This window comes from Terrapene carolina, unplaced genomic scaffold, assembly GCF_002925995.2.
Source record: "Terrapene carolina triunguis isolate 2854851 unplaced genomic scaffold, T_m_triunguis-2.0 Scaffold84, whole genome shotgun sequence".
In the NCBI taxonomy this organism is placed as follows: domain Eukaryota; kingdom Metazoa; phylum Chordata; order Testudines; family Emydidae; genus Terrapene; species Terrapene triunguis.
The window spans coordinates 39,369,490-39,396,570 of record NW_020664435.1 but is presented as its reverse complement, the minus strand read 5'-3'; the positions used below and the strand labels follow the sequence as shown (position 1 = coordinate 39,396,570).

Genomic DNA, 27,081 nt, shown 5'->3' with positions numbered 1-27,081 from the left:
TTGTCTATGGTCACATAGTTTTGAATTGTGGTTGTGATGTTTTCTCAAATTAATATTGGGTCCCTTTACCCTTTTAATACAAGTTTTATTTTGTTGTACACAGACTCAGTGCTTGCGAGTGGGGAAGTATTGCCTCTTAGAGGTGCCCAGGGGCAATGTTTAGTTTTCCCAGATTACTGGGTGGGGGGGTCAGGCCAGTTCTATTTTGTATTGTTAAGAGGAACCCCCTAGATATTAAACCCAGCCTTTGTTGTTCCCAACTCCTCCTGACAAAAGGGTTACCTAAATGCATTCTTTGTGAAGGCTCCAGGTCTCTGGAACTTGCTCCCCCCTGTGGTCTGAAATAGCCCAAATCTGGTGACCTTCTGGGCATGCTACGATAAAAGTCTGTTTGATAGGATTTTGGAAAGGGCTGAAGATACACTTCTCAGAATGATGAAGGGGTGGAAAGGAGTGTTTGGGTGGCTGACAGAATTCCCTTTTGAATAATTGTTTTAATGCTGTTGAAGTTCTGCTCCAGTTTTAATTATTCATTAGGGTACCAAGAGCTTTGTATAGCTGACTTTTTAATATTACTTAAATCAAAATAATTGTTACATCCAACACATATAAAGCAGCGAAGTAAAGAAAATGAAAATCCATAAAATATAGCTCTGACCATAAATGACATGGTCTGCTTTATGCATTTCTTGTAAGAAGTTGCCCAACCATTTTCCTTATCACAGCTGTTGCTTTAATATTTGACTGACTTTCTTCATGTGCCGTTTCTGAAAGATGAATATGAAATAGTAAATTAAATCTTCACTCTCAAATAGGAGATTTCTTCTGATATGTTGTAGAAATAAGGGTTTAGGATACCTCTAAAATGAATTTCTGTGTGGATGCTGTAACTTTTTTTTCACTGCTCAAAATCCTCCTACCAATAGTCCCTTTCCTTGTACTATTAGACAGCTTTGTTTTCATATCAGGACAGAGTATTAATTTGGATAAATTCCATATATTGAACATATTCATTTGACCAGATTCAGCAGTATATCAGTATTTTTAATTTCATTTCATGCGTATTTAGGAATAAAAAATGTCAAATCTGTCCAATATCATCTACATGTATTTGAATTATAACATAAAAGTGTTTTGATTTGTCATATTAAGAATTAACATTTCTACCCTGTCCATTTAAGCAGAATTGAAGATGCCAAAATTAAAAACATTTTCACCCTTCTACTTTTGAAGGGTTCCTGCTTTGATTTTTTTTAAATAACTGAATAAGTGCATCCCAGATTTTCTCTGGGAAAAGAGACAGTCCTATTTACTTACACATTTTCTTAAGAAATCCTGGTCTAAGATGGTATGGTGTTGTCAGATTATATTCCTTTACAAACAATTCATCCTCTGGTAAAATGATTTCCTCCCAACAGGTCGAATGCTACTTGAGCTTGGTTCAAGATACAGCTTCCTTTGGCAACACCATTTTGTGCACTTAAGACACTCCCATGCTTATTATGTCGGCCTACTCCCCACGGAAATGTCAGTTTGCATTTTTCCTTAATGGAGTGCATTAAATGATTTCCTCTCTCTCACCTTTTAAACTCACCCCTCACCACCAGAGAAATAATCCTTTGTTTGTCACAGGGAAGGAGAATATGAGCATTAAAGCAACATTTAGGCACAAGTTTAGACTGTTGAGTTCCAGATAATGTTATTCCCACATTATCAAAATTCTATTCCAAAAAATAAAAAATCAGATAAGCCAAATTATTAACATTTGTTTGTCAAGTTGTACGTTCGGGGATATATTGCTTAGTTGTTATGTAAAAGTTCTTCTTATACTTTAAGGAAACACCATGGTTTAGGAAAGTAAGAGAAATCAAAATTATTTCATTTCTTAAATAGGCAATAAATTCCTCATTCATTTCAGAATACTTCATGTCTTAAAAAGGCAATAAAACAATGTGTCTGCTCAGTTGCAATCTCTTCTGTTGGTGTCTCCTTGTGGAGAGCACTCAGCAGAGATTACATCTATTATTACAATGAGACCCGCTTTCTGTAGAAACACAACTTCTTTGGGGGAGAGAGAGAGAGAGAGAGAATTTAATTATTCCCCATATTAATGGGAGGATCTTCCTGATGTTCATAGATGATCCTGATAATTTACTGATGTTAAAGGGAAGCTTCTTTAATGCTGGGTGTATCATCTTTTGTTTGCCTTAAATAAAGGGCTTATAAAAGGACAAAGCATTTTGCTAAATTCTGTGAAATTCAGTAAATAAAGGAAAGCTTTAATTCATTTACTTAAGAAGCCAGCTGAAAAATATTTGCTTAAAATCTCAGTATGTCTTTTAACCAACTCACTCTTTTTAAAAGGGAGTTCAGAGAGCGTAAGTAAAAACCTTAAGTTTGGATTAAAGCATCTCTTTGCTGCCTGTCATCAGTTCACATCGCTCATCTGGGAATACAGGAGAGGACGGAGAACTAGCTGGCCACAGCAGCCTCCACTGTGCTTTTAATTTTACATAGAGCACTTGGATACTATGGCAATAGTAGCTGCTAAATGCTGATAGATACTATCTCAGTGCAGTGTCTGAGTGAAATTGAAGTCAGATGGTGGGAGTATTGTGGAACATAATTTACCAAATAGGCAGGTTACCAGCTCTTACTATCGTTATTTAGGGCATCTATCCTAATTGTGATGCCATTAGTAGAATGGGGCTGAAAATGTAGTTTGCTAGCCACCAATCTGTCAAAGCTGCCATCCACAGGAAAGCCCACAAAGCGAAGGTTATTGCAATTAATACATACGAAGATCTACAATCCAAGGCCCTTATACAGATGAGATAGTACTGTACAGGGGTGGAATGTTTTTCAAGAGCACACAGCAAAATAAAAGGCTAAATTTAAAACCTTTTCACTTTTGGTGCAACATACCTTTTGATTTGATAATTTCCAATTCTGTTTTAACTATGATAAATGTACTTCAGCTAATTCATATTTCATAGAAAATTTCAAAGAAAGGCTTCAAATACTTATTAAGAGGCATATCTTTTCAAGATCTTGCACACAATTAAAGTGGAGATTTTTTTTTTAAATCCTTAGAAAGAGTATAGAAAAGATTTGGAAGAAGGGATGAAAGGAAAAGGACTGACAGTGTTTGAAGATACTCCGGATTCGATTAGAGTGAAAAATGCAGCCCAGATACTGAATGAGGTATGTTTTGCTGGTGAAGGTTGTTATTGTAGTGGAAAGTTCAGTCTTTACAGGGCACCCTCTGGAAAATATTCTATGTTTTTGCATAATTTAAATGGAAATACTGTATGTTTTGAAACTGGTGGAACCTATATTTTGCAGAAAGAATATAGAAAAGATCTGGAAAATGAAATAAAGGGGAAAGGAATGATACTGATTCCAGATATTCCTGACATTCGGAGAGCAAAAAGAGCATCTGAAATTGTTAGCGAGGTCAGTGGATAAAGCATTTTAAAATATTGGGGTTTTTCTCAGTTTATTGGTTGCTTCAGTTAGTGAAAACTAGTTTCCTCTCTATTGAAAAGAAAGCTGAATATGGTTTAATGGGCTTTTAAAGAAACATTGGCTGAAGATTTTTAAAAAAATCTTGTATATTAAACATTTTAGTTTTTGGAACTGGATATTGGTGCGTATTGGCAAACATCTTGCAACTTACATTTATATAAATGATTAAATATATATTTGTGAAAGCTACTTCCCAAATGCAAAGCTGTTGCTGAAGGACCATTGTTGCTTGGACCTTAAGCCTGCAATTTATTCTGTGCTCATGGATGGGCGCAGGGGTCCGCCTGCACATAACATGTTTCAGGATCTGGGCCTTAGTGCTTACAGTGCTGGCCCAAGTTCACTAACACCAAATCCAGGGCTTACCACCAGATCATGTAAACTTAAATCCACTTGAAGCCCTGCTTCTGTCGATGGCCTTCTGGGAAATGGAACATTTATTGTGACCAGAGTGAGTGTAGATGCATAGGGCCTGCCCTGCTTGCTTCAAGTTAATGAGGATACACATATCACCCAGTACTGTCCTTCTCTCAATCTTTTAAAAAGAAGAAGCCAGGAAGAAACCTCTCCCAGTCCATCCTCAACAGGAGAGGAAAAGCAATCTTAACCCTTTTCACAGGTTATCTTGTCCTTTGTGAAAAAAGCGTGGGGTGAGAAGTGGGGTATGTTACCACTAGGCTGATCAATTTCTTCCACTCAAAAAGAGATCAAGAAGCGAAAGCCTTTTAGCCCAGGCTCTTGGTGCCCTACAATGTAAGAGATGAACCCTTTTTAATTAATAGGAGGGTATAGTCAATGTTCATTGAGCCATATAACTTGAGCAAGAAAAGAAAGAAAATGTATTTATTTTTGATCTGATTGTTTTCAGTAGGTGGAAGAACACCAAAACAGAAAGGAGTGCTCAGTATCGAATAGCTAAGAGCATAACTTATTTGCTTCTTTTATCAAACAGTAGAACTAAAACCAATATATGTAGTGTCTCAATATTTTAATTCCATTTGCTTATGAATGAGAGATGTATATTCTTTGGGTGTGATGAAGATGAAATAGTCATTGCCATTCATGATTACCAGATAGTTATAATTTATAGAACTGAAAAACCAAAGATCATGTATATAAGTATTGCCATTTGTCTAATGAGTGTGGTTCAGCAAAGACCTCATATCAAATTAGTAAATTACAACTTTTTTGCTACAAGAGCTCACTGGAAACTCCTTTGTACCTCATTAGATTTCTACCATAGACCTTTCATAAATAAATTATTTTCTTAAAGGCAGATTATGCTTGTATTGGGAAGACACCATACGTAGCTTGTTACATTACATTCCACAGAGTTTTTAAAAATTCTTTGGAAGATAGTCACTACTATTTATATGGCCTGATTTTCAGACCATATTTTTGTGGCTGCAGTTTTGAACTTGTTGTGAAATAGCTCCCAAAGTTTTGCTCCTACAGTTTGGTTTCCTGGCAGTTCGTTTCAGGTGTAAGGTTATGTCCACAAAAAAGGAGCTCTAGTTTGAAAATCTGGCCCATAAATATGTGGTTATAGTACATCTGATTATTTGAAACTGTATCTTCACAGAAAGAATACAAGAAAGACCTGGAGACTGAAATTAAAGGGAGGGGCATGCAAGTGGGCACAGACACCCCTGAGATACAACGGGCCACGAAAGCTTCTGAAATTGCAAGCCAGGTTAGTACAGTATTTTGTGGAAGCTTTTAATTCAACAGAATATAATAAGCTACCTTTATTAAGAGTTCTGCTTTGTGACAAATCAGCACAGTAATGAATCAAATGTGTTAGGTTTCACAAAATTCATGGTCATGAGCTGATTAGAGTTTGGTGTGACACATTCCAACTCCTGGGAAAAGGTGAAAGTTGCATTACTTACTAACATCATCAGCACCATGATCAGGAGCGGCACCTGCTACCTTGACTAGCTTTTGGGCCTTAAAATAGGGTGCTGCTTGTTTGGCTAGGACTAGATGATAAATGGATGCAGAGATAGGGAAAATGCTTAAGGCCCTGCAGCCTTGATCTTGCACAGTCAGAGGAAGTGATTCATATCTACACAAGCCTCCAGTCAGGACTGTGAAAATGGAAGAGAGAGACTGAGATAAAAGGCTGCATGAAATTTTAGATAACGGTATTCTTAAAAGGATGTTTTAAGCTGGCAACAAGTGGAGTATAGATATACTGTAGGTAGACCCCACAGAGCTAATGCTATTAATATAAAAGCCATTTGGTATTATAAGGATTCTATTCAATGAAGGCACACAGATGAAAGCAGGATCCTTATAAAGCTTTGGCTCTTGTACATCTGAGTATTGCCAATCCTATTCTTCACAGAAAGAATACAAGAAAGACCTAGAGACTGAAATTAAAGGGAAGGGGATGCAAGTGGGCACAGATACCCCTGAAATACAACGAGCCCAGAAAGCTTCTAAAATTGCAAGCCAGGTGGGTACAGAATGAAACATGTACATTATATTTAAAGTAAAATACAATAAGACTTTTAAATATATGTAACTTTAGTGCCCTCGTGGGCAAGATGGAGTCTGCTCTGCAGGCAGCTCTGGCCAAGAGAAGGCGCGCGCAGGAATGCAGCAGGGAAAGTTCCTTCCACCCCAGGGGCACCTGTTCCAAACCCCCCAGAGTGAACACACACACACCAGAATAGTACAATGAATATAGGAAAGGGAAATATTTATTTACAGAGGGATAAAAGGAGGAAAACAACAGGGGGAAATATAGGGGGAGCAGTAATACAGGGTTGCATTCAACTCAAGGCCTCACAGGGCCCGTGGTACCACAGTCTGAAAGGAGCAGGACCCAGCAATGTGTCTGCACACAGAGTTCAGGAGTCCTGGGCAAAGTTCCAGTCCAGTGGTGAGTTGTGGGTGCTCCTGGTCGTTGTCAGCGCCCGTAAACTTTCCCCAACAAACCCCTCTGATGCCCTCTTCTGCCGCTCTCTGCACAGCCACACAGAGCAACAACCTTCCCGCTTAACTAGCTAACAGCCTCCCTCCTTATTCCCAATGCAAAGTCACAAGCCCCAGTACTCACGGCCCCATGCAGCTCTGGTTTGTCCTTCTCAGGTGATTCCTCCCTGTCACAGTGCTCCTCCTGGCTCCTATCCTGGGGTGTCCCCAGTTGGCCGCTCTGTCCCTCCCAGGCTTCAGGCAGGTTCTTGGCTCCTTCTCTCCATGATGGCCAGCTTGCTGCAGGCCTTCTATCTGGAGCTCCAGACACACACAAGTCATTCTCCCCTCTCTCTGATGCTCCCCATCCTCAAACAGCACTTCCTCCTTCTGGAACAATCAACATTTCCCCTCGCAGGAAAAAAATTTAAAGGGGCCATGCTCTCTAAACCCCAATGGGATTACATATATATATATAGAGTCATGTTGAAAGTTGACTGAACTAAGCGTAGCTTGCAAAAAAACTAGATTGTACAGCTACCGCCCATTGTTTGGAATCCAATGAGTGTTACAAGAATTGCTCTAAAGATAGCACACAAATTACAGGTACAACAGCACCTACACTAAATGTTAGGATTATTGTAGATTTTAGGATTATTGAAGTTATGGCTTTTGCAGAAAGAATACAAGAAAGATCTGGAGACTGAAATTAAAGGGAAGGGGATGCAAGTGGGCACAGATACTCCTGAGATACGAAGAGCCAAAAGAGCTTCTGAAATTGCAAGCCAGGTGAGTACAGAATGAAGTTTAAGTAAGTGTTTTCATGTCTCACAAGAGTGTGCCCTAGGCACACATTGTGCAGTGCATGCCGCATTACCTCTTATTAATTAGAAGAATCCATACTGATATTAAATATATTTACATGTGGAAGCCACATGTGGAACTAAAGTTTTTGGGCCTGATTTTCATTTACACTAAGGGCTTGTCTACACTTAAAACACTGCAGCTGCATGTTTCAGTGAAGACATTAGCAATGCCAATGGGAGGGGTTCTCCCATTAGTGTAGGTACTCCACCCCTCTGAGAGGTAGCTAGGTCAACAGGAAAATTCTCCCATCCACCTAGAGCTGTCTACACTGGGGGTTAGGTTGGTTTAACTGCGTTGATTAGAGATGTGGATTTTTCACACCCCTTAAGCGACATAGTTATACCAACCTAATTTCCTAGAGTGGACTAGGCCTAAGGTCCCTTTACACCACTCTGGCAGTGTAAAGGGGCTGTTAATTGGGACTAAATCGTTTACAACTATTTTAATGCGCTTTTACATTATCAGAGTGAATACACATTTTGGATGTTCTAGCCGTAAGCAGAGATAATATGACCATGGTAAAATGGTGTTTTTCAGAAAATGTACAAAGATGAAGCAGGGAAGATGCTCTGTAACTACTGTACCATACCAGATACTCCAGAAATTGAGAGGATTAAGAATACTCAGAAAAACATCAGTTCAGTGAGTAGCAGCAGTTCTGCTTTTAGAAGTGATTTTTCACATATGTTCAGTGTGAAATGAGCTCTCTTGTGTCCTGGCATAAAATGGGAATATTCAAGTAATTGTCCTTCAACCGTATGCATAGTTTTGCAATGGCAAAGACCATATCCCTATTTCTTTTAGAAAGAACACCTGTCTTTGCTAGACTTGACACTAATATTTTGAATTACTAAATCATGATGCTACCCTCACCAAGACACAATTATTTTTAACCGAAGAATTTTTTTTATCAACCCCTGAAGATAGCTTTATTACAAACTGTGTATTAAAAGGAGAAGAAACCTGGAGTGGCACCATTGTAAGTATAAGTTTTGTCATATGGTTATGGTCTAAAACTAGAAGAAAGCCTGTTACAAAATACATTTGACTTAAAAATATTAGTTCAATGGTTTTATGTTACATTGGACAAGAGATAGGTTTTTTACTTTATGCTAGATCCAAGTTTTAGTTTACCGCTAAATAAAAATCATAATGGCTCAGATTCCTAAAATTTCCCACTTTGTTGCCTATGTATTCAGTCCTCTTCACTTTTGTATGTTCATTAGTTCTGCTGTATGTAATGCTCACTATACTTCTAATCTAATAGTGGTTTCCCAAAAGAGAAAATGAATACAGGGAATTTAGTTTATGTAACCAAAGACTGTCCAGTTACTTATTATTCTGGCTGACTCTTTGTAAAGGTCAGTAGGATGTCTGCTGGCTAATGTACTAATTTCCCAATCATTAGCTCAGAAAGAGCCAGTTGTCTAGAGGTAAAGGAATTCTATTAAAGCTGGTATTGTAAATTAACCTATGTTGTATTGCAACAAAATTTCAACATGTAAACAATGTTGCTTGAAATTTTTACCACTATCTGACCAGAGAGGTGACATTCCTGAGTATTGCACGTCATTTTAGCTACTCAACTACATTTCACTTCAAAAACAGGCTTGCTGCTAAATCTTTGTTCAGTTTAGCTATATCACCCTCAACATTGCAGCATCAGAAGCGGAAGCAGGGGCCTCCAGGGAAAGGAGAGAAGAGAGGCCTCTGAGATAGGTTTGGGCAGTGGAGGCTCGTGTAGCGTCTTCCTGCCATCACCACGACTCCAAGCGACTGCGGTTGGGAATAGTCTCTTCTCCTTTCAGAGAAGGGATTTTGAAGCACTGAACCTACTGGTTTCTGATACTATTTGCTGATGGGCCCAGCTGCCTCAGTTCTTGGCTTGCCATATTTGCTCCTTCCTGCTGTTTGTTGCCTCGTGTTTGAACACTGCTGTGCAATGTATTATGGAGGCATGTTTTACGCTATGTCTCATGTTACAATAACACAGTAATGTGCTAAATTCAAACACAAAAGGTAAAAAAGGGCAACCTGAGCTAGGCCCTCCCTGAATCCCATCTCCTGGCCCCACTCTTCCCCAGCAGTTGTCGGCGGGAAGAGGGCAGCAGATGGATCTGTGGGTCTAAATTCTATTGGGATTTGAGCCCCCTGCCAGTTGGGACTCAGAGCCATACAATCAATCTGCCACTGTTTGGAGGAGTTTTGGCAAGCCTCAAAGTCCTGGAGCCTCCTAGGAAATTCCAGTAACTCTGTAAGGGCCAGCATGAGCCTGCAACACTGTGGCTTTTTAAAAAAATGCCCCCTTATATTTAGCTAATTATTTAACAAAAGCATATACCTTTATTTCTGAGATAAAAGTTCTGAACTCTGTCTCTTAACTGCACCCTCTCTCTGTGAAACCAGCCCATAATTGGGAACGATATGTTAATATACTATTGGCTCGTTCTCTTTACCTTCTGACCTTTTAGTTTCCTGTGCAGCTTAGATTAATAAAGGTAAGTTATTAAGCAATCTAGTGCTAAATAACTAGGGATGGTACTAGAGGCAACCACACTAAAGAAAAATTGGGACATTCTTTGATCCTCCTTTTATTTATGTTTCTCATTAGTTTGGCAGTATCTCACACCTGGACTTTGTCAGGGTTAAAGAGACGGAGTTCCTTCTCTGGCTAAAGAGGACAAAACAAACAGCTAGCTTTGCAGATCGAATCAGTGCTTCTTTTTGTTTGCCAGCTGGAAGTGCTTTCTTAGCACAACTGGCTCCAAATGATATGTCAGATCATTCACAGTAGGATCTTAACTGCACAGTCATCTCTTTCATAGTAAAATTCATGGTCCAATATGTTTTATACCTCTGATCGAGGAAGAAACAACATATTTTGGTTTAATGAGTACTGTATGTAAATCTCTTTACCTCCTTTTAACAAGTTTGTGCATTTTAACAATTTTAAAGAACTTACTCATGAGCTGTCTCTTTTCACATGGTAAAATTCTACATAGCTGAAGATTTTATTACATTAAAAATCAGATATGTGCATGTTTCACCCTCATCTGAAATACTGGGTAATACTGTTCACCCCACCCCAAAAGGCCATTGCCAAATTAAGAGTTCAGAGGAGTGAAGCAAGAATGATTTAGTGCATGGACAAACTCTCCTATGAAGATAGATTGAAAAGATTGAGGATTGTTTGCCATAGAGAGGAGGTGAGTAAGAGAGGACATTATAAAAGTAAACAGAAGGTAGACTGGAAGCTTTTGATCTCCTCGTCTCATAAGACAAAAACAAGGTGACAGCTAATGATATTGAAAGGTGGTAAATTCAAAATTCTAGCATAAATAAAGGAATGCTTTTCACAAAATGTGTAATTACACTGTGGAACTCATTGCCACAGAATGTCTTTGAGACCCAGAATTTAGCAATATGGATGACAAGAATATCCAGAGTTGTTATAATTAATACTAAAAAAAAAAAAGGGTTTGAAAGGATATAAAAGCCTCATGCTTCAGAGTTTAAGCCCATCCCTAATTATTAGGGTCTAGAATAAGACTTTCATGAGGACAGATTATTCCTTGTCTGACTACTGTGGGGTTTCTTGCACCTTACTTTCAAGTATCTGGTGCTAGAGATAGGTTACTAAACCAAGGGCCTTATCCAGTCTGATTGTTCCCATGTTCCTAAAGAGAGAGAAACGTTGTGTGTGGGTTTTGCACTTATGCTTCATTATTTATATTTACTGAGGAAAACCAGAAAGCTCAGTAAGTCTTGGTTTAGGAAAGACAGAAATACTAAATGTTAAAGCTTTATTCTGTGAAGTCATGAGTCAAACTTGGTTTTATACTACATTGAATGGCAACATTGGCGACACCTATTACTCAAATTCCAGACATTTTTCTTTCAAATGAAATTTACCTGAAAGTTGTGCAATCTGCAGTGGTACATGAGGCTTATTTAAAGTATGGCAGCTCTTGGGTTTTGTTGAATACTGTCTCCTTCAATACCTTGAGTTATTGATTGTATTTATGCATTGTGTTTTGACCCCTATTAAAACCATTGGAATAAAGACAGGTAGTATAAAAATAGAATGGTATTTTTACAGATAAAAGCTTTGTTTTCAGTTGTAATATGTAGTCCTGTGGCTAGAAGATCTTGGATTCTAGCTCTGACTCAGCTTGCCATTTAATCAACCTATACCTCAATATTACAGTCTGTAAATGAATAATAATATTTGTCCACCTTTTTAGACTACTTTGTGATCTAGGGATGAAAAAGGCAACATAAAGTCACGATCTTGAAAATGCTTATTTTTGTGAGTCTTTCCATTGCTTTCAGTGAGATTACTTAAACTTAATGTTACATGTGTAAGCATGTGCAGGTTCTGGTCTAAAATCTATTATTATTTAAAGTTAAAATTATCAATAGAAAATCTGTAAGAAATTGAGATCAAAAGGATGATGATGATAGATTACCTGGCTTACCTGTGGATATTAAAAAGTACAGAAAGATAGCTGACCTTTTATTAATGTTAGTGATAATTGAGCTGATTTTTGAAAAATTAAAATATTTGCTTTTCTTGAGTTATAGTCAGACAAGGTTAGAACTTGGAAAATTGCCTAGGTCTTTTTTATGAGAACTGATGCTTGCATGCCTAAGTGGCTCATAATTATTTTTTTCTTTTTGTATATGAAGGTGTTTTATAAGAAGGGAGTAGGCTCTGGCACAGCAGTCAAAGAGACTCCTGAGATTGAACGAGTAAAGAAAAATCAGCAGAATATTAGTTCAGTAAGTGTTAGCAACATTAATTGTGCTTCCCCAGAGAAAAGAGTGGTCAATTTTTTTTCATTTTATTATAAATATTACCTTTTCCTATCCTTCACCGTATTCAAATGCTACTCCATCAGCTTTCCAAGGTTTAATGCGCTACATTAACATGGTATTGGGGCTACACGACTCCAAAAGTAATGTTTAATTTGGATGTGTCATCATTAATGGGAAATAGATCTTTTTAAAATTAAATATATGATGACAGGATTTCATCTTTCAAAAAACAAACACCTTAACCATTTTCACTATTGCTGTTTTAGAATAAATTCCAGCTACAACCTGCAACTTAGAAAAATGTCTTATTAACAAAACATTTTCCCCTTAAAAGTTGCTGCAAAGCTCATACGCTTTAGCTGGTTGTTTGGTATACTGTGCCAGAAGAGGCTTTGGGAGAAAACTGAGGACTGTGGCCTGTTGAAGACAAGTTATACAGGTGGAGCTGATGAGATTGGTCCTTTAAATGAGATTGTTTAGCTATGGCTGCTTGAGAATCTTAGGCATGCCAACCACCATTTGAAAGTCAAAGACAGCTTCTTAGAAGCAGGATGTACTCTTCAGTTAAAAGTTAAAAAATGTGGTAATTTGGAGAAAGATTTGAGGTCAGCTATCACCAAATAAGAAAAGGCACCTGTTTCGTACATGTGTCTGTGCATTTTTGCACACTGAGTGCTGGGATCACTCTTAAAAATGTGATCGATTACATGACATCTCTCGCAACTGAACACTTTTTTTTTTTTATAAAAAGCAAACTGTTGCAAGTAATAGAGTCATAGCAGGAGGTATGGTACTTTTTGTATCTGCTTCTCATAGGAAATAGAGTATTTTTTAACATCTATTGTACTAGAATTTCAGTCTTTACTGATTACAGGGTTAGCTGTTTAGTGTGTCCCTTCCCCTCCTCCCCCGTGGCCAGAGGTCACTCTGCAGCACTCCGCTTCTGTTTCCCCTCTTGGTTCCTGTGACACCTCCCAGGGTACCCTTGCTGTCACCTGCCCCTCGCATGAGGAAGCCTTGTCTGTGGCTGCTGGGGGTCAGCTCTCCAACTCCACCAGCCACAGGCAACAAAAGCACTCCCCTTTAGGCCTGGCAGGCCCAGCTGTCTCTCTGCAGATAGTGGTAGGCACACTCCAGCATCTGCCTGGAGTGTCCAGCCCCATGTCCACTGGACATTCATGATATTCACAGATCTGTTGCCCCCAAAGAAGCAGTAAATTTGAGCTTGCTAGCTTCACCTCAGATCACTGCTCTGCTTAAGACATAGCACTTAGATCTGTGTATAGTGAAAACAAGCAAAAGTTTATTTAACAAAGAGAAGAGATTCAAATGATAGCAAGTAGAAATATTGGAAACAAATGGTTACATATAAAATCAAATCATAACTTGCGTTCTAGAACCTAGACTTATATAACTAGGTACTTTCATGTGATATTGAACAAAGTTCACCCCAAAGTCCTTCCAGTGTTTTTCAGCCAGGCCTGGCCGTGATCCTTTCTTCCTGAGACAAAACACGCTGCCAGCTTGTCCCCTAGGTAAAGTGCACTGTATATCTCTTTGCAACCCCTGGAATATCAAAACTGTCCTTTCATCTTTATTAATAAACTGGACATTCTCCTGCTGTGTGTTACTTCCTATAGATTTTGCAGTCTCCTGTTGATTTTGCAGTCTTGATTAGCTGGTGGCTCAGTATGCAAATAGACTTCCATCATGAGACGCACAATACACAGTGACCAGTCAGGGAGCTAAGCATCTAATACCCCTTGCCTAAACAGAACCTGTCTGAGGCATGTCACCTCCTGGTGACCTCCCTTTAACTTCAAGGCTTTAAGAACATAATTTTCAGTATAGATACATAAGTTTTTAAATGTTATCTGTACCTACATTTTACAAGGATTACAATAACCAGTGGGCTATTGGCTGTTGGGAAAGACCTTACCTGACACCATATGGTGAATTATTGTGCATACACTTGACCCAGGGCATCCCTGTAAAACTCTGTGTACCGCTGTGCCCTCTGCTAGTTGGCACAAAGAGGTTCCTGAGTCACAGTTCCTCAGTACCTCAAAAATACAACCCAAAATTATTTAAAACACCTCTTCTGGAGATTCAATTTATTCAACCCTCAGGGTACATGCTGGCCCTCAAAGCCTCACTTCAGTGTTTCTCTCTCTTATTCCTGAAGCTTGTTCCAAATTCAGCAGTCTCTCCCAGGCTTCTCCTGGCTGGAGTTCAACCTTCTGGCTCTTACTTCTCAACTTCCCTGCTGTCATGGTCATCTCTGCAGGAGCCTTTCTCATTCCCTGCAGCTTCCTGAGCTTTTCTCCTTCACTGCAGCTTCCTGCTGCCCTTTATAGGGGGAATCTGCTGTCTTCCATCAGGCCCCATCCAGCCATTAATGCTGCAAAGGTGGGCTGGAGTAATTCCTTCAGTAATCAGGGTTGGCTGTCCCCAAGCATCCAGCCCATCACCCTGTTATACTGATATAGTATGCGACCCCAAATACCACATTACATAGAAATGTAAGCAAAGGTAGGCTATTTTCATTTATTTTTGGAAAATTTATATTTTCCTGTGACTTTTTTTCTTCTTCATCACTTCTCATCTCACTTTGATTCATGTTGTTGCAATTCTGATGCAGGCCATTGGGTACTGTCCTAACCAGCTAAGGCAGACTAGGGGAGGCGTCTCTCAGTGCTCTCAGGTAGTGATCTTATTGAAGTTATATGCTGGTTATTTGTAGGGGATTTTACCACTTCCACCACCCTCAAGATGAAGCACCCCATGGAAAGCAGCCTTTAAATTAGCCAATGCCATGGGATGAAACTTTCGCGCTGCACGAGGCCAAACAGCCCAAGGCTGCCACATGAGCCCTGTGCTGGGTTCAGTAAAACCTGATCCCACCCACGTGGACCAGGAATCTGAATGATTACTGTTTAGAAAAATAATAAATATGATTATTCTTAAAAGTTTTGGAGTTCCAATGTGTAATATTGCTATGTAAGGCCTAACTGTGCATTAGACATAGGAGAAGGATTACAAAATGTTTGTTGTGCTTTTCTAGGTCTCCTTTAAGTTAGTAACTTTTTTTTAAATATCCATTGTTCAGATAAAATACAAAGAAGAAATGAAGCATGCCACAGCAATTTCGGATCCTCCAGAAATAAGGAGAGTTAAGGAAAACCAGAAGAATATTAGCAATGTGCGACCCTTATTCATTACTTTCATTATACTGTATTTTCTCTGTTTTATTGACTGTCTTGGTTCTAAATGAATAAATCCATGATGTTTGCATTAATTCTACTTTGTCAAAAAGACTATTTAACGATTTAACTATATAATCTTCCCTCAATGTTGAGCTTTGATTAACATTAATGGGAATTACCTACTCATATCAAAATAACATTATACACTTGATGTATGAATTTGAGAATTTGCAAAAGGATCAGCATTAAGTACCATGTGGATAGAAGTGTGTGTTCATTAATGAATGCTATTTTCTAGTAAATTGCTTTACATTATTCTTTAATCTCTATTAACAGAGCACAATACTTTTGTTACTTGGAGCTCTCTGTATAATTTCTAATACCCTGTTTACCAGGTTCAGTACAAAGAACAGCCTTGCAAAGCTACGCCTGTGACTGTCACCCCTGAGATGGAAAGAGTCAAGAAGAATCAAGAAATTGTCAGCTTGGGAAGTTGCTTTAATTTTCAATTTAATTTTATTTTTTCCTTACATAATCATCTGATCTATAGATTTCTTACAAAACAAGTCTCCACAAAGATGTTTGTTTTCCTTAGTTGAGCATATACTCAAAAATAAATATATATTTTAATGTAAACCTCCAGAATAACAGTTGCCAAAGGATCTATTAACAAGGCCATTGCATGAGTCAGGAAATGAAGCTTGATACAGGTTTCTGGGTTAAACCAATGCCCACAATTTTATTAAAGAAAATATTATTAGAACCAAAACTATTCCCCCTCTTTCAGGTCATAAATCTGACTAATACAGTCCTCCTCATGTTTCTCTGGCCATAACTGGCTACAATTAAGTATGGACTCCAATTAATCCCTCCTTTGTCCTCCTTCTCCCCCCCAAAAAAACTGCCCCAAATTGGTATCCAATGACAAAAAAGACCACCTCAAAATCCTACTGCTGGGCAGAAAGATGTGTAAGAAGGCAGGGCATTTGGTTATCATACTTCACCATCCTCGCATTCCTGAAGCACTATCTTTATCCTTTCTGATCTGTCTTCAAAGACACACTGGCTACTCTGCTCAGCTGGACTTCCAAAAGGAGTGTGAGGTATGCTTGTGCAGTGGGATCTTCCAACCTAGAGATTTTGAGGGTTGGAGCCAACTAAATCAAAAGTGACTGCAACAAAGGCAATGAGGAAATGTGAGTGTGTTTGGCTCCAGTTTCCCTCCATTTATACCACCAGCCAAAGTATCCATCCTCACCATCTAGAAGTTAGCTGATTTCATATATTCATAGATTTTAAGACCAGAAGGAACTATTATGGTCCTCTGGTCTGACCTCCTGCATAACACAAGCCAAAGAACCTCACGCAGCATTTTCTGCATCAAGCCCATAACTTCTCTTTGATCCAGGGCATATCTTTTAGTCAGGCAACCAGTCTTCAGTTAAAGATTTCAAGTGATGGAAAACCCACCACATCCATATATAAGTTGTTGTAATGGTTAGTAGCTCTCACTGTTAAAAATCTGTGCCTTATTTACAGTTGGAATGTATCTAGCTTCATCTTCCAACCATTAGATCATCTTACACTTTTTTCCACTAGATTAAAGAGCTGTCTAGTATCAGAAATATATTCCCTGTGTGTAGGTACTTGTAGCCTATGATCAAGTCACTTCTAATCTTTTCTTGGATAAACTAAATAGATTTATCTTCTTTAGTCTATCGCTATTATATATGATTTCCAGACCTCTAATCATTCTTGTAGCACTTTTCTGAACCCTTTTCAGGTTTTCAACATCCTTTTTGAAGTGTGATCACCAGACATAGTATTCCAGTAATGGTTTTACTAATGCTGTATATAGAAGTAAACCGCCTCCCTAATCCAACTTGATTTTCCCCTACTTATGTATCTAAGGATCAATGCCACTTCATTATGGCGTTGCACTAGGAGCTCATGTTCAGCTGGTTATCTATCATGACCCCTATGTCATTTTTAGAATACCTGCTTTCCAATTAACAGCTCCCATCTTGAACACTCTTTGTTCCTAGATGAATGACCATGTATTTGTTTGTGTTAAAATGAACATTGTTCAAATGAGATCTTACCAAATGATCCAGGTCAGTCTGTAAAACTGGCCTGTCCACATCATTGTTCACCATTCCACCATTCTTTGTGTAATCTGCAAATTTTACCAGTAATGATTTTATATTTTCTTCCAGATCATTGGTGGTAAAAGTATTGAACAGCTTTGGGCCAAGAACAGGTCCACTCAGGACCGTAGTAGAAACACGCCCATTGGATGCTGAATCCCTATTTACAATTATTTTTTGTGATTTCTCCGTTAATCAGTTTTTAATTCATTTAATAGAGGCTACATTGATTTTGTATAGTGCTAATATTTTTTATCAGAATGTCATCCAGGACTAAGTCACATACCTTACAGAAGCCTAAGTATATTATATCAACACAGTTACCTTTATCAACTAAATTTGTGATCTCATCAAAAAATAATAAGTTTGTTTGGCAAGACTTGTTTTCCATAAATCCATGTTGATTGGCATTAATTATTCTACCAACTTTTAATTCTTTACTGATTGTGTTCCATATCATCTTCACCATGATTTTGCCCAGGGTTGATATCAGGCTAACTGGCCTATAGTTTCCCAGGTCACGCTGTTTGCTCCTTTTGCATATTGGTACAACACTGAACTAAGTGATTGGGCAACAAAATGGCAAATTAAATTTAATATGGATAAATGTAAAGTAATGCACATTGGAAAAAATAACCCCAACTATACATACAATATGATGGGGGCTAATTTAGCTACAACAAGTCAGGAAAAAGATCTTGGAGTCATCATGGATCGTTCTCTGAAGATGTCCACGCAGTGTGCAGAGGCGGTCAAAAAAGCAAACAGGATGTTAGGAATCATTAAAAAGGGGATAGAGAATAAGACTGAGAATATATTATTGCCCTTATATAAATCGATGGTATGCCCACATCTCGAATACTGCGTACAGATGTGGTCTCCTCATCTCAAACAAGATATACTCGCACTAGAAAAGGTTCAGAAAAGGGCAACTAAAATGATTAGGGGTTTGGAACGGGTCCCCTATGAGGAGAGATTAAAGAGGCTAGGACTCTTCAGCTTGGAAAAGAGGAGACTAAGGGGGGATATGATAGAGCTTTATAAAATCATGAGTGATGTGGAGAAAGTGGATAAGGAAAAGTTATTTACTTATTCCCATAATACAAGAACTAGGGGTCACCAAATGAAATTAATAGGCAGCAGGTTTAAAACAAATACAAGGAAGTTCTTCTTCACGCAGAGCACAGTCAACTTGTGGAACTCCTTACCTGAGGAGGTTGTGAAGGCTCGGTCTATAACAGTGTTGAAAAGAGAACTGGATAAATTCATGGTGATTAAGTCCATTAATGGCTATTAGCCAGGATGGGTAAGGAATGGTGTCCCTAGCCTCTGTTTGTCAGAGGGTGGAGATGGATGGCAGGAGAGAGATCACTTGATCATTACCTGTTAGGTTCACTCCCTCTGGGGCACCTGGCATTGGCCACTGTCGGTAGACAGGATACTGGGCTAGATGGACCTTTGGTCTGACCCGGTACGGCCATTCTAACATGCATGAGTTTAATGCATTACCTTTAGATGTGTACTTCCTTTAATTAAAAAAAATGCAAAGTACATTTAAATAAACATGTGATTTTGACAATTGATTTTAATTCTCTCTGTTCCCTTGTGCTCTCTGTCACACTCCTCTGTGTACTCCATCACCCCGGATAATCAGCAATGGAAATAGTGCATGCAATTTGGAACATGGATGTATCCTTTATGTGATCTCTGGGTTTATTGGTTTGTTTTTTTATATACACTGGGTGCCATTAAAATCTCGACACTTACCATTTGCTCTCATTAAATTTACTGCAGTATTTGTGGTATGCCCTATTCTAAGTGGAGGGAGTACCATAAATACGATAAACTTTAGTACAGTAAATGCCAAGTTATTAATTGGTGTACACAGTGTTTCTGTTTCAGAGTAGCAGCCGTGTTAGTCTGTATCCTCAAAAAGAACAAGAGTACTTGTGGCACCTTAAGAAATATATATACATATAGAGAACATGAAAAGGTGGAAGTAGCCATACCAACTGTAAGAGGCTAATTAATTAAGATGAAGTATTATCAGCAGGAGAAAAAAAATGTGTATCCTCACACCTTCTTGTCAACTGTGTAAAATGGGCCATCTTGATTATCACTACAAAAGTTTTTTTTCTTCTGCTGATAATATCTCATCTTAATTAATTAGCCTCTTACAGTTGGTATGGCTACTTCCACCTTTTCATGTTCTCTGTATGTATATATATTTCTTACTATATGTTCCATTCTATGAATCTGATGAAGTGGACTATAGCCCACGAAAGCTTATGCTCAAATAAATTTGTTAGTCTCTAAGGTGCCACAAGTACTCCTGTTCTTTTTACAGTGTTTCTGTGTGTATGTACACACAAGTACATAAATAATAAAAATCCATAGGAAGAATTCAAGGTTATTTTTCAAGAATCAAGTTTTATAAGCTTTAATAAATTTCAAATGCAGTTTATCCTTTGATTTGTTTCCTGGATGACCTTTTAAATCATATGCTTTAATGTAATGTAACATGGTTTTGTTGAAATAGTATATACAATTTTTATTCTGTGAAATAATAGGTTCACTATAAAGGGCAGCCTGCCAAAGCTACTTCTGTGAGTGTCACTCCTGAGATGGAGAGAGTCAAGAAGAATCAAGACAATATCAGTTCGGCAAGTTGTTGAATCTTTTTGCTCTGTTTATTTTCATAACAAGGGTATGCTTTTCAATTTAGATTTGATGTGATAAATGCATCCCATTGCATCATCCGTTTGAACGTGAATTCTTAATCTTTGAAAATATATACTGCACGTACCACCATGGGCAACAAAAGTACCCATGCTTCCCATAATTACTATTACACAAAATGCAAGTGGATATCTGGGGCAGTGCTCTACAAGGAGAAAGTCATCCTATGTCAATCTGGATTCTGTTTGAGAAATCTTAGTCTCTTGTTACCAAGCTTCAGAAGTAAACTCTAGGGTAAAGGACAAAAAGAACGAGAATTCTAAACTCAATGCAAGCTCAGCTTTTTTTGATTCAAAGCATGGAAACTTGAACATAGGTTTCTGTTCCATGTTGCATTATGTTGTGCTTTATCCATATCAGAGATGACTGGTCCAAAAGGGATCCTATTGCCTTACTATCAATGAGTAAGGCTGTATATTTGTCTTGGATTTCATGATTCATTATGTTCAAGGCTTTTGTTTCTGTTTTTAACTGGCCATTAACTTTTTATCATTATGACATTTTCTAAGTGTTTGAGAGGATAGATGTATGAGTGAACATTTGAATAAACTTTAGAGGAGGCTATTAGAGAGCAGGGAATTAGCCAAAGTGGCATAGGGACAGAAACAATCAGTCAAGCAACTTGCAGGGAGTGCCCCAAGCACCAGAACACAAGAGGTGAACTCCTGGGCCCAAAGACATCAGTGGCAAAACTCTAATTAAATTCAATGAGGTCAGGATTTCATCTAGAGCAGGTGTTGGACAAGAGATGTTGGAAGAGAGGTGATAGTAAAGAACACCCTAAAACTTAGTGTTTATCAGAGAAAGAGTAGAGGAAGCTGGGTTTGTCAGAGAGACTACATAAGAGGCAAAGGAACAATAACTGTTGATCCAAGTGACCATGAGATGCCCTTAAAATGTAAGAACAAATGTAATTTAGATACCTGGTTCTGAGATATTTAATTTCTTTATCACAAAAATGTACTCATGAGTTTTAATTATTTTAATCATTATTCCTGCAAACTAAGATATTTTTACAGAGACTTTCCCCAAAATTGCCTTGATAAATGCTCTGCCATACTAATGAGCAGTGGCTCAGAGATGTAATGAAATGCATTGGCAGTAATTATATGATGTAAGATAAGTATGTTGGTATCAAGAAAGACAGTTACATTTTAAATTTTCATTGTATACTGTTAAAGCACATTTATTTAAAAAAACCACTGCCTAACAAATCTTTAGAGACTATGTTGTAGTTTATACTGTGGATTGCTCAAGGATTATTAAACAAACATAGATATTCATTTATCTGCTGAATAGTTGGGATTATATTCTATTATCCTCTCAGTATAAAAGCATATTATAATAGATTTGTGCACATGCTTTGAGAGGAGATACTTTTGAGTGTAAATGCATGGATATATCTAAAATGATATATATTTGCATGCAATCTGCATGTTATGGTTCAGAAACGAAGACTAAGATGAGAGTGTCCATTAGTGAAAGTACTCCAGTCTACTGGAATGACACAGAAGTCTATGCTAATTGACTCCCTCTTTCCAACTAGAAACATTTGCTGTATTAAAAACTTGACAATTGCTATTTGCAAGTAATTAATGTTACTGTGCTATCCCTGGCATTCAGTATGCTAAGTATATTGAATACCACTGCAATATTAATTAGGCACAAGGTAACATTGTAGATAGTAATGACGACTGCTGCACATGCAACACATAGGGCATAAATGCTCATTTTCTAAATGTACCAAGATGATCCTCAGATGTGGTGCAACCATTTTGCACCTGTACTTCTGGCAAAGTCTGGGCATAGAACTGGCATATGCAGCCCTGGGAGGATCTCCCAAATATCAAGGGGATCAATCCTCTGGTGACATAAAAGTTCTTACAGCATGCTCTATCCCTGCTGGAGGAAAGAGATAGGGACTATCTAGGGAAGGTCTGGTAGTTCAGTCTCCATATTCCATTCTGAGCACAAGCACTAACACCTTTCAGAGAGCCAATTATGATGGTATTTTTTGTAATGTTCACTTTGACTAGTAAGAACTTGTTCATGACCTATTTCACATATACCACTGAACAGTCAAGAAGTTTGACTTTCAGCCACTACTGACTTTTTGAATGAGTGGCCAATGGAATGAATGTGTCCATTGGCCATTTCCAGTCCCCTCCACCACCCGCATCCTAGATTTAAAAAACAAACAAAAAACAGCAGTTGTGAGAGAGGAGGAAACAGAAAAAGTTTGTATAAAAATGATTTGGAAATGTCATTATTGTGAGGCTTCATATTTGCAGTGTCTTTCAATGTAAATGAATGCTTCATGTGTACTGTTGTTGCTGTTTTGTAGGTCAAGTACAGCAGTGATCAGAAGCAGATGAAAGGTAGACCTAGTGTGATTCTTGATACACCTGAGCTAAGGCATGTCAGAGAAACACAAAACAACATCTCAATGGTAGGGTACATTCTTCAAATAACTAGACTATACTAAGGAATGACACTTGACTGTACACTGGCGTTTACCCTTCATTAATCTAGGTAACTAATTAAACACTGTAATAAAGTATGGAAACTGTTTTTTCTCTTATGCCATTCAAGGGAGAGAGGGGTTGCTAACCGCATATGAATGTAATGAATATTGTCAAAATACTAATAAATGGCTTTCTAACAGTTGATTGTCTGGTTTTAAAAAAAAAAGAAACTTCAGGCTGTTCCTCACCGTTTGAGCATCCCACAGTTTGACTGGATTAGGTGACACACACCACTTTGTGCCTGTGCATGTTCCTGAATTGTGTGTGACTTGAGTCTTGAAATTAATTGTGTTGAGTGTGTGTGTATGTATGTTGTATATACACATTAAAAACATCACTGATTAAGAATCTTTTTAAAAAATCAAATAATGCATAATCAGGGATACTGCCTTTATAACACTTACTCGTATCAGTTTTGTTCCAAGGCTTGGTATATAATTTTTCTTCTTCTCTTCTGTCCCTTTTTGGAAAGCAGACTGCATAGGAACAGCTTAATTGCCCATAATTTCTATCTTTATACAACCAACTGGTGCTTAAAAAGAAAAGTCAGAGGAGGGAGTATATTTTTTATATAAAACTGTGCATGTCAGCAAAATTCCTAATGAATTAAATTACTTTTTAAGAGATCCTTCAGAACCCTGTCCTAATATCACAGGGTTGTTTACATCGTTAGATGTACAAGTCAGCATCATTGCGTGAAGACGCTCAGGAGCTTGAGTTAATGCATGATGGAATGGCAAGCAAAAAAAAAGTGTTGTTTTTTTTTTAAATGGTAGCAAGTATGTAATGAAATCATATCAAGGAGATGGACTGGACCACCTGTCAGGTCTTTTCCATCTCTGTTTCTATGATACTATTATGGTGCAAAAATCAAGGAATAAAATTGCTCATTATGAAATAGTTCTTGCTAGTTTTAGCATAATTCAGATGGGTTAATATCAGTCACTGCTGGGGGAAAAAACATTCCTATTCTTTTCCAGGTAAAATATCATGAAGATTTTGAGAAGACAAAGGGCAGAGGTTTTACACCAGTGGTGGATGATCCTGTGACAGAACGGGTGAGAAAAAACACCCAGGTTATGAGTGATGCTGCATATAAAGGAGTGCATCCACATATAGTTGAAATGGATAGAAGACCCGGAATAATTGTTGGTAAGTTGTTAAATAATGTTGCTGTCCAGAGATCTGTGTGAAGATAAAAGGCTCTGCTTCTCCTCCTTATAACCAAGAAAAATATCCCCTTTTTTCATTTTACTTGGCTCTGATTGTGATGATGGTGTTAAATATCATTAGCTTACCTTATTAGTCACTATACACTCTTCCTCAATTCATTATCTTGTGAGGTTTTTTTCTTTTAAATTAAAATTAAGGGTCAGAATTGGGGTTTCAGAGAATAATTGCCAGGCAGAATGGGTAATTGTAATCAACCTTATCAGCTTCAAACTAATGAGGACATTAAGTAATCAAATGTTAAAATGAAAGACTTGTTCTAGATACTAGCTTTACAAAACCATAAGAAGAGGAAAATTGCAGAGTAATATAAAAGGTATTCTAATCACTACATCGAACTACAAAGAGTAAATTATTATATTTGAGACTTTATAATATTTAATGCAAATAAATAATCCAATAGAAAACTGCTATTGACAGTCTGCTGTAGATTAGCCCTGAGAGAATTCAGCTTCACCCTTGGAATGCATGGAGAGGCAGACATTTGTTTTAAGGTATAAATTCTATTTTTTTTTTAATTTAAAAGTAGAACCACCTCTCCTATGAATTCAAATAGTAATCAAATGCTTTCATTCCTAGTCTGCATTTCCCAGTGTGAAACTTGTACTGAAGTATCAGTACAATGGCAGCTTCTAATGAAATCATTAATATTATGAAGATCTGAAACAGTAACAGGTATTTCTAGAAGCTGGCGGGATATGTTCTCATTTGCTACCTAACTTTGTAAGATGCTATAAATAGTCAATGCAGTTTTTCTTTAACTTGAACATTGATGTAACTGGCATTCACTGTTCAAGAGAGATCTAGGGCTGTAGTGTTCTTCAGTTTGAATAAACTTGTATCCCTCTAACACAACGGTTCTCCATGATTTAAATTCTGCAGATCAGTTCATAAGGAAAGGACCCCCTTCATCAATCGCCTCCTCTCCCTACCTATAATGCCTTGGGAATGCTCCATAAGAGTGGTACACATGGTCCTAGCATTTTGCCTCTATATAAATCTATGGTACGCCCACACCTTGAAAACTGCGTGCCGATGTGGTCGCCCCATTTCAAAAAAGATATATTGGAATTGGAAAGGGTTCAGAAAAGGGCAACAAAAATTATTAGGAGTATAGAGCGGCTTCCGTATGTGGAGAGATTAATAAGACTGGAACTTTTCAGCTTGGAAAAGAGGCGACTAAAGGGGGATATGATCGAGATCTGTAAAATCATGAGTGGTATAGAGAAAGTAAATAAGGAAGTGTTATTTACTCCTTCTCATAATACAAGAACAAGGGGCCACCAAATGAAATTAATAGATAGCAGGTTTAAAACAAACACAAGAAAGTATTTTTTTCACGCAACACACTGTCAACCTCTGGAACTCCTTGCCAGAGGGTGTGGTGAAGGCCAATATTATAACGGGGTTCAAAAGGGAGCTAGATAGATTCATGGAAGATAGGTCCATCAATGGCTATTAGCCAGGATGGGCAGGAATGGTGTCCCCAGCCTCTGTTTGCCAGAAGCTGGGATTGGGTGACAGAGCATGGGTCACTTGATGATAACCTGTCTGTTCATTGCCTTTGGGGCACCTGCCATTGACCACTGTCAGAGGACAGGATACTGGGCTTGATGGACCTTTGGTCTGACCCAGAATGGCCGTTCTTATGTTCTTATGACAACATCTCATTCTGTGGCTTGCCAGTAGCTCTTCAGGTAGGCCACAGCTCAAGAACAGATGCTCTAAAGGATTGTTCAGGTTAAGGCCATAAGTGGTCAGAGAGAAGGAAATGGACACGGTAGCTCTCTGGGCCATAACATTTTGAGGTCTTGAGTCCAACTGTCTCCCTGAATTTTCATATCAACTAATATTTGCTCAAACTGAAAAAAGAAAATCTAAATCCTAAAAGTTAGCAGAAATGTAATGGGAAAGGGGAAGAGAACCTGGCTTTATTCATTTTTCTCTTTCTGGTTGTCCTATTTTCTCATTTGCTCTGCCTGGCATGAATACAGGCCACAAGAATCCCCAAGATGTTCATTCTAGAGACTTCTGTACCTAATCACAAGGGTAATTTATGATAGAATTGAATGGAGACTAAGAAGACATGGCCTTCTATCATAGAGAATTTTATAACAGGGAGTGACAGAGCTCTACCCAGTGGAAGATAGCTTTTCAGACTGTGAAGGCCTTGCACATCTTGGCACTAAGGCAACACAACCTAGTATGAGGAATCATTGGCCTGCCATGAAGACCCCAAAGCCAGAACAACCATCTGACTTCATAGAATCATAGATTATCAGGGTTGGAAGGGACCTCAGGAGGTCATCTAGTCCAACCCCCTCAATGCAGGACCAATCTCCAGACAGATTTTTGCCCCAGATCCCTAAATGGCCCCCTCAAGGATTGAACTCACAACCCTGGGTTTAGCAGGCCAATGCTCAAACCACTGAGCTGTCCCTCCCCCCAGTTGCTGCCACAACTAGAAGCAAGGTAGTCAGCTAGGAGTTGAAGAGCTCACGCATTCGTGTGGTCCACAACATCCTCCTATTCAGCACATGTTTTAAAACCCACCCAGTGTTGCATTGTAAGCTTTATTTTTGCTTTGTGTACGTGTAATTCACTAACGCAACCATGAGTATAATGACAGAAGGGCTCAGTGGCACACACTCCAGTCAGTCATAACTGAGCTCATGTTGCAGAACATAAACTTCCCCGCTTATAAATAACTTACTGAGGAAAAGTTAGCACTTCTGTACCATTTGTCAAATAGAAGTCCTTTAATAAAAGAAAAAATAAAGAGAAATAGCTTTTTTTTTAAAAGAAGTGAAAGCAAAAAACAATAATTATTTAATGGAAGTAGCCCATGACAAACCTGAGAGCTTTACATTTACTAATATTTCAGTTAATGTCTTTCTCAAATGACTTGCAATCACATAGACTTGTTTAAAAAGAATCAAAGAACTCCTTCAGGGGAGGTTGTTGGCATCTGGAAAAGATTGCAGGGTCAAAAACAACCCAGCCCTGACTCTCTTAAGTTAACCCCAGCTGATAAATGTTCATTCAGGTAGGGAGTAATACTTTCTTATTAGAACCTATCTGGTGGGCTCTCTAAGTGTA

General features: G+C 38.2%; 1 protein-coding gene across 1 annotated transcript in view; it reads left to right on the top strand.

Moving 5' to 3' along the window:
- The window catches only part of NEBL (nebulette), a 317,215-nt gene that overhangs the window by 259,266 nt on the left and 30,868 nt on the right, over window positions 1-27,081 (top strand). Inside the window, exons 4-6 of the mRNA XM_026649333.2 lie at window positions 5,163-5,225; window positions 7,133-7,239; window positions 23,733-23,904. Of these exons, the coding sequence (XP_026505118.1) occupies window positions 5,163-5,225; window positions 7,133-7,239; window positions 23,733-23,904 (342 nt within the window). The remainder of the gene's footprint in view (window positions 1-5,162; window positions 5,226-7,132; window positions 7,240-23,732; window positions 23,905-27,081) is intronic.